This window comes from Lynx canadensis, chromosome C1 (genome assembly GCF_007474595.2).
Source record: "Lynx canadensis isolate LIC74 chromosome C1, mLynCan4.pri.v2, whole genome shotgun sequence".
Taxonomy (NCBI): domain Eukaryota; kingdom Metazoa; phylum Chordata; class Mammalia; order Carnivora; family Felidae; genus Lynx; species Lynx canadensis.
In genome coordinates, this window is record NC_044310.1 from 7,931,167 (window position 1) to 7,948,992 (window position 17,826).

At 49.2% G+C, this 17,826-nt stretch overlaps 2 protein-coding genes across 2 annotated transcripts in view; one reads left to right on the forward strand and one right to left on the reverse strand.

Annotated features, from left to right (window-relative positions):
* Positions 1-17,826, reverse strand: part of MTOR (mechanistic target of rapamycin kinase) — a 134,833-nt gene that overhangs the window by 56,638 nt on the left and 60,369 nt on the right. The gene's annotated exons all lie outside the window — the stretch shown is intronic.
* ANGPTL7 (angiopoietin like 7) lies at positions 5,854-11,859 on the forward strand. Its single transcript, XM_030327668.1, has 5 exons — positions 5,854-6,517; positions 8,921-9,021; positions 9,598-9,792; positions 10,454-10,652; positions 10,867-11,859. Exons 1-5 carry the CDS (start codon positions 6,148-6,150, stop codon positions 11,034-11,036), a joined length of 1,035 nt encoding a protein of 344 aa, XP_030183528.1. The 5' UTR covers positions 5,854-6,147; the 3' UTR covers positions 11,037-11,859.

The window sequence follows — 17,826 nt, forward strand, 5'->3', positions numbered from 1 at the left end:
ACTATCTGACCTCGACGCAACTGGTTAGTTTCGCCGTTTTTTTTTTTTTTATTTTTTTAGTTTAGTTATTTACATCAAAAGAGACAGAGAGAGCACGAGCAGAGGAGGGGCACAGAGAGAGAGAGAGAGGGAGAGAGAATCCCAGGCAGCTTCTGAGCCGTCAGTGCAGAGCCTGATGTGGGGCTTGAACTCACGAAACTGTAAGATCATGACCTAAGCCAAGAGCAAGGGTCGGATGCTTAACTGACTGAGCCACCCAGGTGCCCCACAGTTTTGCCATGTTTTGAACCTCACCTGATGCTCAACACGATGGCTGGGACATACGTCCGTGTTGCTATGTGCCACCAACATGCCACGGTCGTTCTTCCTTCTAGTGCTGAAGACTCGCTCATTCTATGAATGTATCACAAAGTATCCATCTTCCCACTGATGGGCATGTAGGTGGCTGTCAGCTCTTGGCCGTACGAGTGCTGTCCCTACACACGTTCTTGTACTGGCTTTGGTGCAAGGGTGCTGGCGTTTCTGTTGGGACCCTACCAAGAAGTAGCACCTTTGGGTTACAGGGTGTGTTCTGCTTTCGAGGACACGGACAAACTGCTCCCCAGAGTGGTTTCAGCAATTGACATTTCCACCGGAAATACCTGAAAAGCCCAATGGCTCCACATCCTTGTCAACACTTGGTACCGTCCGTGTTTCCCATTGCAGTGTGTGTGTATTGGCGGCACGGGAGAGTTTTGATTTGAATTTCCATAATGACTAAGGAGCTTGAGCAGCTTTTCATGTTTATTGGCCTTGTGGAGATCTTCTTTTGTGAAATAAGTCTTGCCAATCTTTAAGTTGGCTACCTTTTTCAAAGTTGTTTGAGAAGAGTTGTATGTATAATCTGGATGCAACAAACACAAAGATATCTATTGGAGATAATCTTCCTCCCTTTTCGCTCTCTTCGTGGTGTCTTCTAATGAACAGAGATGACTCCTTCTATTGCATTTGATAATGTTTTCTTGTATGGTTAGTGCTCTTTGTATCTTGTTTAAGAAATCTTTGCTTACCCCCAAGATGCCAAAGATAATATCCTATGTTATCTTCTAGAAGCTTTGGTTTTACCTTCCACATGTGGAACGGAAGCCTCCTCTGAACTTGAAGTTTTATGTGTGGTGTGAGGTAAGGGTCAAGAGCCCTCTTCTCCCCGTAAGGCTACGTAGCTGACCTGGAAGAACTTGCCGAAAAGACTGTGCTTTCCTTAGTGTTTCGTGGTGCCACCTTGTCAAAAATCAAGTGTCTACACACATGCGGGTGTTTCCAGACATTTGATTCCGCTCCATTTATCTGTGAGTTTAGCCTTGTGCCACCACTACGCTGCCTTTAATCACTTACAGTAGCTTTATGATAAATATTGATTTCTCAGTTTAATTCCTCCAAATTTATTTATCTTATTCAGAAATGCCTTCACTATTTTTATTTTTTATTTTATGATTATTTTTTAAATGTTTATTTTATTTTTGAGAGAGAGAGAGAGAGAGAGAGAGAGAGAGAGAAAGACAGGATCTGAAGCGGGCTCTGAGCCAATAGCAGAGAGCCTGATGCAGGGCTCAAACTCACAAATGGTGAGATCATGTCCTGAGCTGAAGTCGGATGCTTAACCAACTGAGCCACCCAGGTGCCCCGCCTTAACTATTTTTAATCCTTTGCTTCATTGAACCAAAAATCCTGTGAGGTAAAGTAGTTAGGATTCGCATCACCACTGCACAGATCTGTAAACTCAGAGAAATAATTTGCCCAGGGTCATGGAACTACCAATGATGGGAAGGGATTAGAACCCAGATTTGTCTGATTCTAGACCCAACTATTTCAAGTCCTTCATATACCGCCTCCTTAATCTTCAAGCCAGATGATCCCTTCGGGGCATTTAATATGAACGCATTACAATTTCAAGAAATTCGGATGTTCTAGGCCGTCCCATTTCCAGTTAAAAATCTTGTGGGGCAAGTACAAAAAGCCCCTTTCCCGGTGAGACTCAGGAAAACAGAGCAACAAGGGTAAGGAGCTGCTTAGATTCCTTCCAGAGACTCGTCTGTCTTCAGAGGAGCAATCACGCCCCTCACGTGGACTCCTCGGGGCCCTCAGGCCTGGCTCCCCTCCACCTCTCTGGCTTTACTGTCCTCCGCCCCTGACTCTTAAGCCACACTCAACTACTTACGTCCTCCTACTAAGCCAAGGTCTTTCACAAAGCTACACCTTGCTCAGAATGCCCGCCTCCCACCCCTGGCTACCTCCTCCTTTCTCTGTGAAACCTGGGTATCACTCCCCTTGGGAGGCCTTCCGGACCTCATCTGAATTGGGCTCTCCTCCTCCTCTGTGTCCCTCTCCTAGCATGTCACACTGTCCCTGAGCTCAGCTGCCTGTTTCTCCAAGTGGACGGTGAGGCAGTTGAGGCTGGGCCGGCATTGTTAACGGTGCTCTGCAATGTACATGCTGGCTAACAGAACAGACGTTTGCTACAAAGTCTGAGCGCAGAGACAGACTCTCTTGCTAGGTGCTGTCGTGAAACAATAGACTCTAGAAGGAAGCACAAGAGAAACGATTTCTAACACGTCCAGAATGCACTCTGGTACAAGTGGCAGATCAGGAGACTTAGGGAAGAGATGGATGTGCCTCCTGGGGTGGGTGGCATTTAACTGAGGCGGAAATAGGACTGAGCGACAGGAGTGTCAGGTATTGGGGCACGTGGGTGTGGCTCAGTCGGTGAAGCGTCCGACTTCGGCTCAGGACATGATCTCGCGGTTCGTGAGTTCGAGCCCCGCGTCGGGCTCTGTGCTGACAGCACGGAGCCCGGAGTTGGCAACCTGCTTCAGATTGTGTCTCCCGTCTCCCCCTCTCTCTGTCCCTTCCCTGTTCACACTCTGTCTCTCTCTCAAAAATAAATAAACATTAAAAAAAAAAAAAGGAAGAAGAAGCATCGGGTATTAAATGGCCGCATACAGAAAGGCAAAGCCGTGACTCACTAAGACTTTAGGAGAAGTAAAATATCCCCATAAAGGACACTATTAAACTAACAACAAGGCAGGCAGGTTCTTCTGAGATGTACTCATGCCACAAACTGAGAGTCCGGTTCTAAGGGTAGCTGTTTCCCTCACCAACTGTGCAAGTGGTGGTTTAAGGGCAGGCAGGGGCAGGAATATATTAGCAAAGGAGGAGGCTCTCTCCAATCGGGACGTTTTCGAGACAATGCGACATGACGCTCCATTTGCATGGAAGGAGAGACCACCTCTAGGTCTTACCCAGCTCTGTAATCCTCAGGCTGCTGGAGGCTTCCCGTCCTTGGTGCCAGCCCAAGGCAGTACGGCCCAGACTGTGAAGTCTCTGAGAAGTTCCAGGCTAAGTAAAAGCTCGCTGGCTTTTTCTCATTAAGACTATAAATTTGATTTTCACAAACATCTTCCCCAGAAACACCAAGCTGACCCTCTTTCACCAGCAGCAAAATAGAGAAAAGGAAAAACTGCAAGATGTCCAACACAGGCTTTCCTTATTCTCTCAGTTAATTCCCATTTTTATGGTCACTTTATCCACTGAAGGGCAGAGAAGGTAAAAGCCTCTTGGAGAAGGGAAAACTGGTCTCGTCCTCCACATTCTTCCTGGTTTTCTCCACTGGCTTAGCTGTACTCAAAACAAGGGCTTACTTTTCTTTCTTTCAGAAACTCAGAATCTAGGACATCGCAGGGTTGTGGATGTATGCAGGATTGATAATCTTCCGGCATGGGAAACACTCTTAATTTGCTATTTGTTTTTTAATTGGGAGGGCTATTGACATTTGGGCAGCTTAGGTGATTTAAGAAAATCTTCAAATAAGGAAAGCTTCTGTCTCTAACTTGTACCTCATGTTAGAAATAGGCTTTCAGCAAGCAAACGTCAGAGAGTAGGCATTCGTGCTAACAGCTAGGTGCTTCTGATCCAAACCTATGAACCCCCAGAAGGGATTGCTACATGGGCTGCAAATACAAATGATTGATTCACTTTCTGCCCAGATATGAAAATCTATTCGTAACAATTTCCTGTTTGGGCCGGGGAAGTGGCCACTGGGAAGAACAAACAGAAAGTTGGCTGGGAATCCATAAAGCTCCACTGATCCTTTCTCTATCACGTTGCTGCGGGGGGAGCACCGGGACGGCAGGGTCACAAAGGATGCTCCACATGCCTGTGTGGCACAGGGCAAAAGCTCAGTGTCAGCTGATGGCTGGGAGATCGACGTGAAGATCCTCACCGCGTTCGGGAGGCCGTTGGATGCGGATGGTTGGGGCTGGGTTCGTGTTAGCGAAATGAACTCCATGTGGCCGAGACCGCAGTGCCCAGCTGGGCTGGGTATTTGCGAAATAAGAGCGGGGACTGGCTGCCAATTCTAAACAGGCTCTTCTGAGAGCAATGGCAAGCTGCTGTGGGGGGCCAGCCACACCCTCACCCCTCGGTAGGCAAGGGGACTCAGGAAGGGAGAAAACGAACCCTGGGACGCCTGAGCCACAACCGCTTAGTGATTTAAAGGGGGGGGAGAAAACCTGTCTGGTAACTCTAGCTGCTGAACAGAAATGACTTTCTGAAGCCAGAAGTGCCACCTGTAAAGGGACTCCGGGGGTCATGGCAGGGAAGGAGGGCTGTCGGGCACCAGGCTTGTGTGTGAAGGACCCACGTGGAACAGCAACAGGACGGGGTCTGCCTCGGTGGCTCCGTAACATGGAAGCAGAAAGAGCACGTTCCAAAGACAGAGGCAGTTACTGCTTAAGGATGGAGAGGCCTCTGTATTCGTTCTCAGTGAAAAGCTCATTTTAAGTATTTAAGGTTTGCCGAAGCCCCAGGTTTTTCCCATTTGTTTTCAAAGGAGTAGTGCCCTTCCGTTCCAATGCATGAGAAGTGACAGCATCCCTATTTTCAGGGACGTACATCAGATATAGAGAAGAGCTGCAGATTTGCAAACTGTGTTGTACAGGAAGAGGGACATAAGACTGTCGATATGGGTTAGGTGACAGAGATTCTTTTCCCTATGATTTAATGTACGTGCCAAGTTTTGAATCACGGGCCAAGGATGGGCCTGTTCTCCGTTGTGCCTACAGACCGACGGAAGTACATCGGCATGACCGTGCCAGGACCGTGTCCGGCACTCCTGAGTTTTTGTCCCTGCCGTCCTCTCCGACACCTCCTTGTCAAATGCCACGTGCGAGGAGCCAATACGGGCCCACTTGTGGAAGAAGGAAGTACGTAAGAAGAAAGATGACTGAGCAAATCCTGTGGATACAAACCACAAAGCCTTTTTTTGCTTCCTAAGATGCTTACTCTTTCTATTTCTAGAGCTCTTCTAAGTTGGAGATTTTCCACCGTGACAGTGTTAGATCTAGGCGGAACGAGGGTTTTGTAAAACATCATTCTCTGAGTGATGATCAGAGAAAGGAATAACCAGCCTTGTTAAGAGCACACTCAGCAGGATGCCAAAATATACCAGGTCCTCATATAAACAGCATGGATTACATTAACAGGCCTCCCTGGGTGAGCGGGAGTCGTATTCCCAATTCTCTTTGCCTACCTTACGCTCACCCCACGGTTATGTAACCTTTAGAACGGAATTTGGAAATTCTTCCGACCCTGCCCTGCTCGCTGATAGAGCTGAGCCAGTGGCTGGCAGGGGCATAATCTACCAGGCGAAATTGGAAACACACAAATTCATAGTCCTCTTGTCCCAGCCCAGAGACTGTGCAGGCAAGGAAAGAAAGACTCGCCCCTGTGTCCCTCCTCCCCTCTGGCCTAAGTTTACGCTGACTTCACCCAACAGGCACCTGACCCTCCCAGATGAGCTGGGAGGGGCTAAGGCACCATGCACGGCCACAGTGGGGGTGGAGGTGCAGGCAGCAAACAATATTTAAGATGCTGAGTTTGTAGAGCGTTCAGGCTTGGGAAGAAAGGTACAGGGAGCCCAGTTAGGCTGCACTTTTAAACCCAAGCTTTGAGAAAGGCTAAGAAAGAGCAAGGGAGGACAGAAAGCAACAGGGTGGTGAGCCCATCCGGAGTGAAAGTGCACAGTTGTAATTTGCTGCAGCTTTGCAGACCTCAGCCGAGCATATCCAGATCCCCCAAAGGAAGATCCTTCCCCACCCAGGCCCGCGAAAGATGCTGAAAAAGACTCTCTCAGCTATGACCTGGCTCTGCATTTTCATCACGGCCTTTGTCAGCCACCCAGCGTGGCCACAGAAGCCCCCGAAGCGCAAGACACCCGCGCAGCTCAAGGCGGCCGCCTGCTGTGAGGAGGCGAAGGAGCTCAGGGCCCAGATGGCCAATCTGAGCAGTCTGCTGAGCGAACTGAGCGAGAAGCAGGAGAGGGACTGGGTCAGCGTGGTCATGCAGGTGATGGAGCTGGAGAGCAGCACCAAGCGCATGGAGTCACGGCTCACAGACGCGGAGAGCAAGTACTCGGAAATGAACAACCAGATTGACATTATGCAGCTACAGGCAGCACAGACTGTCACCCAGACCTCGGCAGGTAAGGAGAACGTGTCCTCACGCTACTTGCCACCTTCTCGTTCAAACACCGGAGCGTCTCTGTGTGGCATGGTTTCTAGATGGCTTGGCCATCAGAATGATGACTGGGGGTTCTTTGGGGGTGTATTTTCCTGGGTACGTGCCACCGGCTCTAATGTTCTGTAAATTTCTGTCAATTTCCCCAATGTCTGCACAGTCTCTTTACTCACACCATGATTCAGCATAAGGAAGGTACGAATCCCCATCCCGGAGCGCACAGGGACGACGTGGTTTGCCCAGAGTCACATCGCAAGCCTTAGAAACAGGGTTTAAGTCTCCCTGATGGGTTCGCTTCCTCACCCAGAGCCGACAGGCTGTACCCACAGTCCTAAGGAAGCAGGATTGAGCACCAAAACTGTAACATCTATCGTTGTAGGAACCAAGTTTTGCCAAAAACAGTTCTCCTGTGTCCCTAAGATTTAGTGGAATGGGCATTAATGGGTTTTTGTGTCCTGTCTCTGCAAACCTGACTCTGCCCCCTGGCTCAGAATTAGGTATAGATGCTGCCTAGAGCCAGAAGAAGAATTCCTTTGGGTCAGGAAGGAGAGGCTCGAGGTTCCTCACTTCTGAGATTTCTATTTTCCCCCAGGATCTCAAATAAAATTCTCCCATTACAGCAAATAAGAAAATGCAATGCTGAAATCTGGATTTTTGGAAGCCCCCCACGTAAGATTCATCCAATGCTTTCTCTCCTAAAATAACTTCTGGTTTCTAGTTAGGTTGGCTCAGACCGGCTAAGGTGAATTTATTGCTCAGAGAGAAGAACCCGGGGTTTCTGAAATCATCAGGAAATCGTTACTTGTCAGGCGAATATCCTACAGATATGTCATTTATTACTGATATAAAAACTTTCGGTCACATCATAGACCAAGTCAAGAAATAGAAGAGAGTGAGTCACTGATGACTCTCAGTTCAAACAGAGAAAAAGCTTTAACGTGAAATAAGCTTAAATGGCCCGTTACCCAATAAACCACCATGTGAAAATCACTTCCTAAGCATGTACTTCCTGCCCCTCAGTGTGGGACTAGAAAGGTATCCTCAGGACATTTTCCAGACAAGCGCGTCCCGATTTGGCCTGGCGCGGCAGAGCAGGCCAGGCGGGACTCTGATTGTGCCGCCTCCTACTCCTCCAACTGGAGTTTTCTCCCCTCCCAGCAGGGAGCTTCTTGGGGGTCAAAGGCAGCTCTCCTGCTGGGCCTCCTACTCTTCTTGCCCAGGACATCCTTCCTCTGTTTTCTTCTCGATTGCCAGCTGCTGGGTCACCTTTAGACTCTCTAAGCAGGTAGCTCATCGGAGAAAGCAGTTAAGTTGATGCTCTCCTCAGTAACAGAAAATGAAGGACGCTGATGGCGAAGGCACACATCTCCCCCTCCCTCAATGTGCTCTGCCTGGGACAGTTCCTGGTGGCAGTGAGCGTCTCTCGAAGGGCTCTTCTCGAAGGCCCAGCGCAGGGGCCTCCAAGAAAAGAACCCCAGAGACAGAGGACAGGAAGCGTCTCCTGGACAGCAAGAGTTCCCGCTCTTTGAATCCCATCAGGAAAGGCGGTTTCTTTGATATTTGAGACCTGGAGACAAAATCTGGCACAAAGCTGTAGCCCCAAGATGGCCAAGGAAGCGTTGAAATCAACCCCAGGGTGAACACCAGCCTGTTCGATGCTCTGGTTTGCTTGTTTTAATAATGCTGCCAGGGGAGGCCTCCATGGGTTCCTCAGGGTGTTTGCACTTCCGTTTGAGGAATGAGCAGTGTTAGACGAAGCAGCGGGGGGCGGGGGGGTGGTTCGGGGAAGAAGATGTTAAATTGATCTCCCTTAATTAGGGTCCTTGTAGGCAATCTAGATAAAAATAGCCATTCTCAAAGGTAGAAATAGCCATTCCCTCTGAAAAACCACCCCCACCCCCAAATAAACCAAGAAAACAACAACACCAGACCCTATGAGATGCTCATAACGTACATGGTAAGAGAGGCTAGCGGTCCCAGAAGTGGAATTTATTAAACAGGCGCATCTATTACGTGGCCCTCGCACACTGTAATGTTCCCAGAGATCGTGGCCTAGAAGAACAGAACACAGCAGGATGATCTATTTCAGAGTTAACCTGAAACCACCTGTTTGATGGTCCCATTGATGCTGCTGTCCAGGTGAGGGCTTCCCCACCACCAATGAAGCCAAAAGACACTCCTTTTGGTCTCCCAATGGCCACACCCCTCCAAAACCCAGCCCCTGCCTAGTAATGAACACTCGTGTGAATTGCGTGGTAGGAACGAGATCTCAGTTCTTAAACTTTCAATGGAGACGGGGCACGAATGCCCACCTGCCACGGAGCCCCTGGGTTTGGATGCTCACTCCTGCGGTTTGCTCCTATTACAGACGCCATCTATGACTGCTCGTCCCTCTACCAGAAGAACTACCGCATCTCTGGGGTGTACAAGCTTCCTCCCGATGACTTTCTGGGCAGCCCTGAGCTGGAGGTGAGGTCACCAGAGCCCACGGCCCAGGTTCTACCATCGGTCCTCTGCCCCCTCACAGAGCTGGGGGCAACAGGACTAATCATGGTCTAGAGAATGGGAAACTCAAGACAGAGAATCAGACACACCGAGTACCAGAGAGCTATCCACACACACACTCAGTTTGTGGGGGGAAACCCCTCCCCCGGCATCTCTTTTGCCCCTTCAAATCATTACTGACCAAACACCAAATCTTCCGACACAGATAATTCTATAACCTCCACCCGACTCGTTGACATCTCTTGCCACGACCCAGAGCAGTTATTCTTGGGGGAAGGAGATAAGAGAGAACACGTAGAGAGCACACGTGGATTTTCTTCTCTTCCAACTATACGTGCGCTTGCCCCCCTCCTCAATTTTGACAATTCTCCCTTAGCAAGCCACCACCCCACTCCTGCTCGCTGACACTGGGGTAGAGTCGTAGTGAGCCCGCGCACATCCACTGGCCCTGCGGCAACGGGAGGGAGGCGACGAGGCCCGCCCTCGGGCTCCTCTGCCTGCCTCTGTGGGTCCCTGACCAGAGCATCCTCTCTGCCACAGGTGTTCTGTGACATGGAGACGTCAGGCGGCGGCTGGACCACCATCCAGAGACGAAAGAGCGGCCTCGTCTCCTTCTTCCGGGACTGGAAGCAGTACAAGCAGGGCTTTGGCAGCATCCGCGGGGACTTCTGGCTGGGCAACGAACACATCCACCGGCTCTCCAGACGGCCAACCCGGCTGCGTGTGGAGATGGAGGTGAGCACAAGGCCCCTAGGACTGGAGCAGGTGCCACACACAACTGTGCACGACTCTGGGGGCGCCCTTTCCACTCTCTCTGACTACAGGCTTGTGTGCTTATTACGGCGGTTTTCCTGCAGGCTGTAGTGCAGTTGAGAAGAGAGTTTTTCCTATTTGCTCCCAAAAGCGAGGCTGCAGATACACAAGAGGCTGGACTCGGGCCAGAGCGGGGGGATCCAACAGTCAGCTGTGCTGACACACTACAGTCCCCACTCGGGCCTGGGGCTTGAGCTCCTCTATGTGCAAACCTTATCGACACTGACTGGTGACGGTCGTGAAGGGAATGGAGGCCCCGCTACCTTCTCCAGTGACTCTGAGTGGGACACAGAGAGACACACACCCACACCTCACAGACAGACAGGGACAGGAAGGATGCAGAAAGAGGGGCTAATCCAGGCCAGATGGCGACTCAGGAGCGAGCCTTGCTCTGGGACCCTTGTTTTGTGACTCCCAAGCTTACTGTGGTAGCCAGAGGCAAACAAGTGATAAAGCCTCGCTGGGCCCCCGCGCAAACGGACAGACGGACGTGTGGCTGTGAGCCGAGAGAGGGAAGGCCGGTGGCGTGGCGGGAAACACAGCCCCCGCGCTGCTTCTCTAAGGTCCACCTGCTCCCCAACAGGACTGGGAGGGCAACCTGCGCCACGCCGAGTACAGCCGCTTCGCTCTGGGCAACGAACTGAACAGCTACCGCCTCTTCCTGGGGAACTACAGCGGCAACGTGGGGAACGACGCCCTCCTCTACCACAACAACACGGCCTTCAGCACCAAGGACAAGGACAACGACAACTGCCTGGACAAGTGTGCACAGCTCCGCAAAGGTGAGGTGGGGGGGCTCGGGGGCTGGTCCCAGCGGGGAAGGACCAATTTAAAGCCGGATTTAGAGCCGCGTGGCCCGGCGTTCTGGCTTTGGCACTTCTGACTGCGGAGCTACGGTTCAAACGGCAGCTCCGCCAAGCCTCCTGTCCCGTGTGTCCGCCGTTTCCGGGGCGGGGACGAACCGGGCTCACGGCCCCGATCTCTCTCTTGGGCCAGGTGGGTACTGGTACAACTGCTGCACAGACTCCAACCTCAATGGGGTCTACTACCGCCTCGGGGAGCACAACAAGCACCTGGACGGCATCACGTGGTACGGCTGGCACGGCTCGAGCTACTCCCTCAGGCGCGTGGAGATGAAAATCCGCCCAGAAGACTTCCAGCCCTGAGTGCAGGCCTGCCGGGGGGCACGGCCAGGGAAATGGGGACAATCGGAGGCTGGGTGAGGGCAGGGAAGGGGAGGAAGGGAGTGGAGAAAGGGTAGGGACGGAAAATGGCCTAGAATCTCCAACGAGAGTCTGTCTCTAGGGAGCACAATAAAACTGAGAGGACAAGGACATTACATAAATGGGGTGAATTATTTAAACACGATGGGCCATCACACAACTTCCCAGGGGCCTGGCCCGAGTGGGCTCTCTGTGCCTGTGATCCCTGACATATTCACTCAAAGCCTCTCCTTTCCACTTGATTTTTCTGTGAAAGAAAAGTAATTGTGACATCACTGTATCTCTTTAGTTGAAGGTCTAGGTTAATGTGAGGGGAGAAAACAGACCCCTTTACTAAAAAGAATCATGTGATTTTGATCTTCAAGGAGAGGCCTTGGGTGATGGAGGAAGGCATAAAAGAGAGGAGTGGCGGGGGAAAGGAGTTTCGAGTTTTAAATCCAATTCAATGAAATTACCTTCGGTCTACACATTTTTTCTTTAAAGACAAAAATTATTCTGCTGGCAGTGGACTGACCCAGGAGGGATCTCCAGGGTCCCGGGCCTGGCGGCAGGCCTCTGCCTCCTCCCTGCTCAACGTCAATCAGGGTGCAGTGTGCTGAAAGGCAGAAGTGGGTCTAGTGGCGGCTGGGGAGTTCCAGTAGGAGGTGGGGAAAGTCCCTCATGGATGCTTGCACAAAACTGCCTTAAGATATTCAGTCAATACAGATATATTGGTTTTTATTTTTTACTTTGTAAGAAAAGGGCTCAAAGAGCTTCCTCTTTTGCCTATAAAAGTGGCTGCAAAATGAAGGTAGATGACACTATGGTTAATGATTCATGCTGTTTATAAGCATTTTGCTTTGTAAAAATACAACACTGTAGGATGTTGTAAACATCTGAAGTTTCCTTTTCCTTCCACAATAAATTCTTTTAAAACGTGTTGGTTTTTAAATTACCACCATTACCATTCAGAGCAAGGTAAAAAGCTTAAGGGAAAGACCAGAGGGTGAGCAGTGAGAAAGAGACTGATTTTGTTACAGTCTTTAGGGAAGCCAAAAAGTGAAAAAGCAGGGGCCGACAAGGGCAGCAGCCGCGGGGAGAGGTCGGATCTAGCCACCTAATCACCACGGAGCCCAATGCCACCGCCTGGCTTCAAAATACTTTGCAAACCAACACTCCTACTTTCTTTCTCCTTGAGCAAACTAACACAGAGAGGGGGCATGTCTTCAGCCGTAACAGATGCTAAATTCATTTTGAGTGGTAGGAAGTCATTTTTCCTTGCCAAAAAGAACCATTCCCTTGAGCCAGTCAGTGTAAGGTGAGCCATTACTCCTACTCAGTGTTCCCTATTGTACCTATAGTTCTTGGGCTGCTGGGAGCCTATTTAATCTTAAAAACAAGAACGCGGGGATTTTCCAAGGAACAGAGTGAGCACAGAAGAGGTGCGCTGCAGCAGGGCATTCCACAGGACAGGCATTCAAACAAACTCCCCGAGGCAGGCGGGGAGTCTGAGGTGCCAGCAGCCGGCGCAATACTGCCTGGAAAGTGAGGATAAAAAGATCAGGGGGTTAAGAGAAGAGCAGGAAAAGCGTAAACGCCTCTGGCAGAAGTAGCTAATAATTCTCTCTCTCATCTCCTCTAACCCCACAACTAAAAAAACATCTGAAGCTCTAGGCACCAAAGGCTAAAATCAATAAGTGGGCTCACCTAGAACTAAAAAGCTTCTGCACAGCAAAGAAGCAATACGTTGAAAAGACAACCTGCAGTATGGGAGAAATGATTTGCCATCTATAGCCCCTCGTGAGGAGTTAATAACAAAATATATAAAGGAATCATACGACTTAATAGCAAAAAAGTAAATATTCCCAATTAAAAAAAGGGCACAAAGGTCCTGAATAGACATTTTCCCAAAGAAGACATTCGCGGAATGGCCAATAGGTACGTGAAAAGGTTTTCTTTTTTTTTTTTTTTTTTATTTTTTTTTTTATTTTTTTTTTTTATTTTTTTAAAATTTTTTTTTTCAATGTTTATTTATTTTTGGGACAGAGAGAGAGACAGAGCATGAACGGGGGAGGGCCAGAGAGAGAGGGAGACACAGAATGGGAAACAGGCTCCAGGCTCTGAGCCATCAGCCCAGAGCCTGACGCGGGGCTCGAACTCACGGACCGCGAGATCGTGACCTGGCTGAAGTCGGACGCTTAACCGACTGCGCCACCCAGGCGCCCCCGTGAAAAGGTTTTCAACATCACTCATCATCAGGGAAATGCAAACCATCCAATGAGGTATCTTCTCATACCAGGTATGATGGCTGTTATCAAAAAGGCAAGAGACAGCAAGTGTTGATGAGGATGTGGAAAATAGGAAACCCTTGTACATCGTTGGTGGGAATGCAGATGGGGAGATTTTTAAAAATAAAATTACCATATGATCCTGAAATTCCACTTCTGGGTACATAGGCAAAGGAAAGGAAATTAGTATCTTGAAAAGATGTCCGTATTCCCATGTCCACCGTAGCATTATTCACAATGGCCAAGACATGGAAACAGCCTAGGTGTCTGGTGACAGATGAGTGGATAAAGACACACACACACACACACACAGGAATATCATTCAGCCATATAAAAGAAGGAAACTGCCATTTATGATGACATGGATGAATCTGGAGGGCATTATGCTAAGTGAAATAAGATAGAAAAAGAAAAATACCATATGGTATCCCTTACATGTGGAATCTAAAAAAACAAAACAAAATGAAACAAAAACCATAACCACTACCTGATTCCACAGAAAGAACAGAACCATGGCTGCCAGGGGGTGCAGAGAGCTGGGGAAATGGGGAGACAGGTTGAAGGGCATAAACTTTCCACTGTAAGATGAGTAGATTCCAAGGATCTCTTGCACGGCATGGGGACTATAGTCAGTGTTGCACATTTTAAAGTTGCTGAGAGTGGGTTTTAAGTGTCCTTATCACACACACACACGAGTTAACGATGTGAGGTGATGGGTGTGTTAATGATCTGGAGCTTGATAAGCATTCCATAATGTGTATCAAGTTATCATGTTGTACATTTTATTTTATTATTATTATTTTTAAGTGTTTATTTATTTGGGGGGAGAGAGAGAGAGACAGAGAGAGAGAATCCCAAGCAGGCTCCATGCTGTCAGCACAGAGCTGGATGCGGGACTCAATCCCATGAACCGTGAGATCATGACCTGAGCCAAAACCAGGAGTCGGATGCTTAACCGACTGAACCACCCAGGCACCTGCCTTCATGTGGTACATTTTCAATATATACAATTATATTTATTAATTATTCCTTAACCAAGTTGGGGTGCAAAGCATCTACACCGTCCTAATCCAAACCTATAGTTGCTAAAACTTACTCCTATCTTTACATGTTCACAATTGCGTAAACAGAAGTGTAAATTTTTCGTGACAATGTTAATGCTGGAGGACGCCTCCAGCCACTTAACCTACGGTGCGGATTCTGACCAGAACCACCACTTTCCAAGCACGTCTCCGGGTGCAGCCAGAGGACAGACACCAAGGATTCAGAGAGGAGCCAACACAGTCTCTGGCCCTAAAGAGGACAGAATCACCAGGAACCAAAGGAGAACTCAGTGTCACCCCGGAAAGTAAAGCACATTCTGTTTCATCCTCCACGAGGTATGCTGCTGCACAGCCACCGTGGAAGTGCCGGCCCCTGGTTTTGGTCTTAATTCTGCTAATCTCGGTCAGAAAATTCTTAAAAAATGGGATTACTTGCTAGGGGTTGGGCAGGGATGAAAGCATCCAGCTTGGATCAGACACTTCCTTCTACTTTGGGTGAGAAGCAGGTCCTGTGGACTGAATGTGTGTGTCCCCCCCAAATCCTACGTTGAAGTCAATTCCCAATGTATTCGGAAGCGGGGCCTTTGGGAGGGGATTAGGTCACGAGGGTGGGGTGGCTCACGGATGCAATTAGGGCCCTTATGAAAGAGACCCCAGAGAGCTTGAGCTCTGCTTTCAGCCACGTGAGGACACAGTGAGGAGGTGGCAACGTGGCAACCTGGAAGAGGGTGCCACCAGTGCCCAACCGTGCTGCTCCCTGATTGTGGGCTGCCCAGCCTCCAGAGCCGTGAGAAGTCAAAGCTGATTAAGCCCCCTGGGCCGTGGCATTTTGTTACAGCGGCCCGAATGGACTGAAACAGGAAACTGGTACCAAGATGCGGGGTGCTGCTGTACCAAACACCTAGAAACGACGAAGTGGCTCTGGAACAGGGTGATGGGCAGAGGCTGGGAGAGTTTTGGGCTGCGTGCTAGAGAAAGTCCAGACTACCGTGAATGGACTCTCAAAGGCAAATTCTGGTGAAAGCTCAGAAAGAAAAAAAAGAGAACCACAGAGAACGCTTCTGTCTTCTTAGAGAACATGCATAGTTGTGAACAGAACGGTGATAGAAATACGATGGTAAAGGCCATTCTGACGAGTTCTCCGACGGAAAGGAAGACGGGTTATCGGGGAATAGAGAAAAGGCAATCCTTGTTATAAAGTGGCAAAAATTTTGCCCGAATTGTGCTCAACGCCGTAGTGTTTGGTGGAAGGCAGAACTTGTGAATGATGACCCTGGGTATTAGCTGAGGAGATTTCTAGGCAAACTGAGGAGGAGTGGCTTGGTTCTTCCTGACTGCTTAGAGTAAAATGAGAGAGGAGAGAATCAACAGCGAAAAAGGAGCCAGGACTTAAAGATTTGGGAAATTCTCAGCCTATCTCTACTGTGAGAAATGAGTGCGTGCATTTGGGCAGAGCACGAAGGGTACGGCCACGTGAGGCTTTGCTCAGGGGACTGGGTGTCATGAACCATGGACCTAATCAGCTACTCCGGCAGGAAAACTACCACATTGAACAGACGGGCAAAGAGACAGGAGGGAATGAAGGAAGGCTGTTGAACTTCCTGGATTTTACAGGACGGGACTATGGAGCTATTTGGCTGTGAACAAGAAGAGAATGATCCTGAAGTTGATTCAGAGATCAGCAGGGCTGCCTGCTTGTTTTCAAACAGGAGGACCATTGCCTTGCTTTTAACAGGCCCGTGAACTCTGCCCAAAGCTGTGGGGGTAGAGCCACCACCGGGCCGTCTAGCCGGCGGAGCTGTGGGGCCAGGACCTCTGCCCAGCAGGTCCAGAAGGCAGACCGTTATCCAGAGGGCTTGGAGAGCAGAGGATCCAGCCAAAAGCGATTACTCTGGAGATCTCATGAAGTTTGCCTTGCGTGGGACCTGTCACCCTTTCCTTCTTCCCCGTGTCTCTTGGAATGGGGATGGCTCTCCTGTTACTGCCCCATCAGTGTATTCTGGAAGCATGTAACTTGTTTGTTTTCACAGGTTCGCAGCCAGAGACAAATTTTGCCTCAGGATGAACTGTACCTAGATTCTCAAGTCTATCCCTGATTTAGATGATATTTAGATGAGACTTTAGAGCTGATCCTGGAATGGGTTGACTTTGGAGCTGTGGTGATGGAATGGATGGATTTTGCATTTAAGAAGGACATGCATTTTGGGGGCCAGGAGAGGAATGCTGTGGACTGAATGTTTATGTCTCCCCAAATTCCTGTGTTGAAGGCTAACTCCCAGTGTGATGGGATTCGGAAGTAGGGTCTTTGGGAGGTGATCAGGCCATGATGGTAGAGCCCTCACAAACGGGATTAGGGCCCTCATAAAAAAACAGCCTGGGGGCTCAGTCGGTTGAGCATCCAACTCTTGGTGTTGGCTCAGGTCATGATCTCATGGTTTGTGAGTTCAAGCCCTGTGCTGCGCTGTGTGCTTTCAGCACAGAGCCTGTTGGGGATTCTTGCTCTCCCTCTCTCTCTCTGCCTCTCCCCTGCTCACGCGTTCTCTCTTCCTCTCAAAATAAAAATAGACATTAAAAAAAAAAAAAAAAAGCCCAAAGAGCTTGTTCTCTGCTTTTTGCCACTTGAGCACACAGAGAGAAGTCGTCCGTGGGGCAACCTGGAAGAGGGTGCTCGCCAGAACCCAACTGTGCTGGCATCCTGACCTTGGACTTCCCAGCTTCCAGAACGGTGAAAAGTGTTTCTTGTTTAAGCCCCCCCGTCTATGGCAATTTGTTACAGCGGCCCTAATGGTCTGAGTCAGCAGGCACTAGACCTTAACCTAATGCTACAGGCTAACCAAGTAAAAGCCGGCGTGTGTGTATGTTTACAAATAATTCAATACCATTTAATCCTCTGTTCCCTTATGGAGCAATTATAGTTACTGATATATACAAGCTTTGAGGAGATGGAAGTAGTTTATAATGTCTCACTGTGAGCCTGGTTTGAGGATTACATGTGAGATTTAATTTGTCCGGGAGTAAACAGTAGAAACGTCAAGAAGTAGGAAGTCAGACCAGTAGCAAGAGAACAGTACTGTTAGCACAACACAGCTTTTAAATACAAAAACAAAAACTAAGGAACAGCTGTGCAAAGACATTTTTGTGAACAGGTAACCTGATTGTTTCAAAGAGAATTTAAGGCAGTCGACTCAAAGATATATACCAGAATAACCTTTAAGAAAGGGCACAAACAGTGAAGGGAAAGAGCAGGAAAGACAAAATAAAGCTGGGAGGAGAGAGGGCAGCAGACAAAAGAGGTCGAGGGTCTGTAGTCTGTTAGAGCTCAAGTTAGAGTCTATTAGAGGTGGGCCAGGACCCGAGCTGTGAGCTCCCCGGCAGCCACGGCGAGGAAGGGAGTTCAATCTATCACTGAGGAGCCGTGTCTCC

Excerpts from the sequence above, each read along its gene's own strand:
- ANGPTL7 (XM_030327668.1), top strand. The coding sequence starts at position 6,148 with ATGCTGAAAAAGACTCTCTCAGCTATGACCTGGCTCTGCATTTTCATC. Across the intron at positions 6,518-8,920 it reads TGTCACCCAGACCTCGGCAG|ACGCCATCTATGACTGCTCG; the intron begins GTAAGGAGAACG and ends CTCCTATTACAG. Across the intron at positions 9,793-10,453 it reads GGCTGCGTGTGGAGATGGAG|GACTGGGAGGGCAACCTGCG; the intron begins GTGAGCACAAGG and ends GCTCCCCAACAG.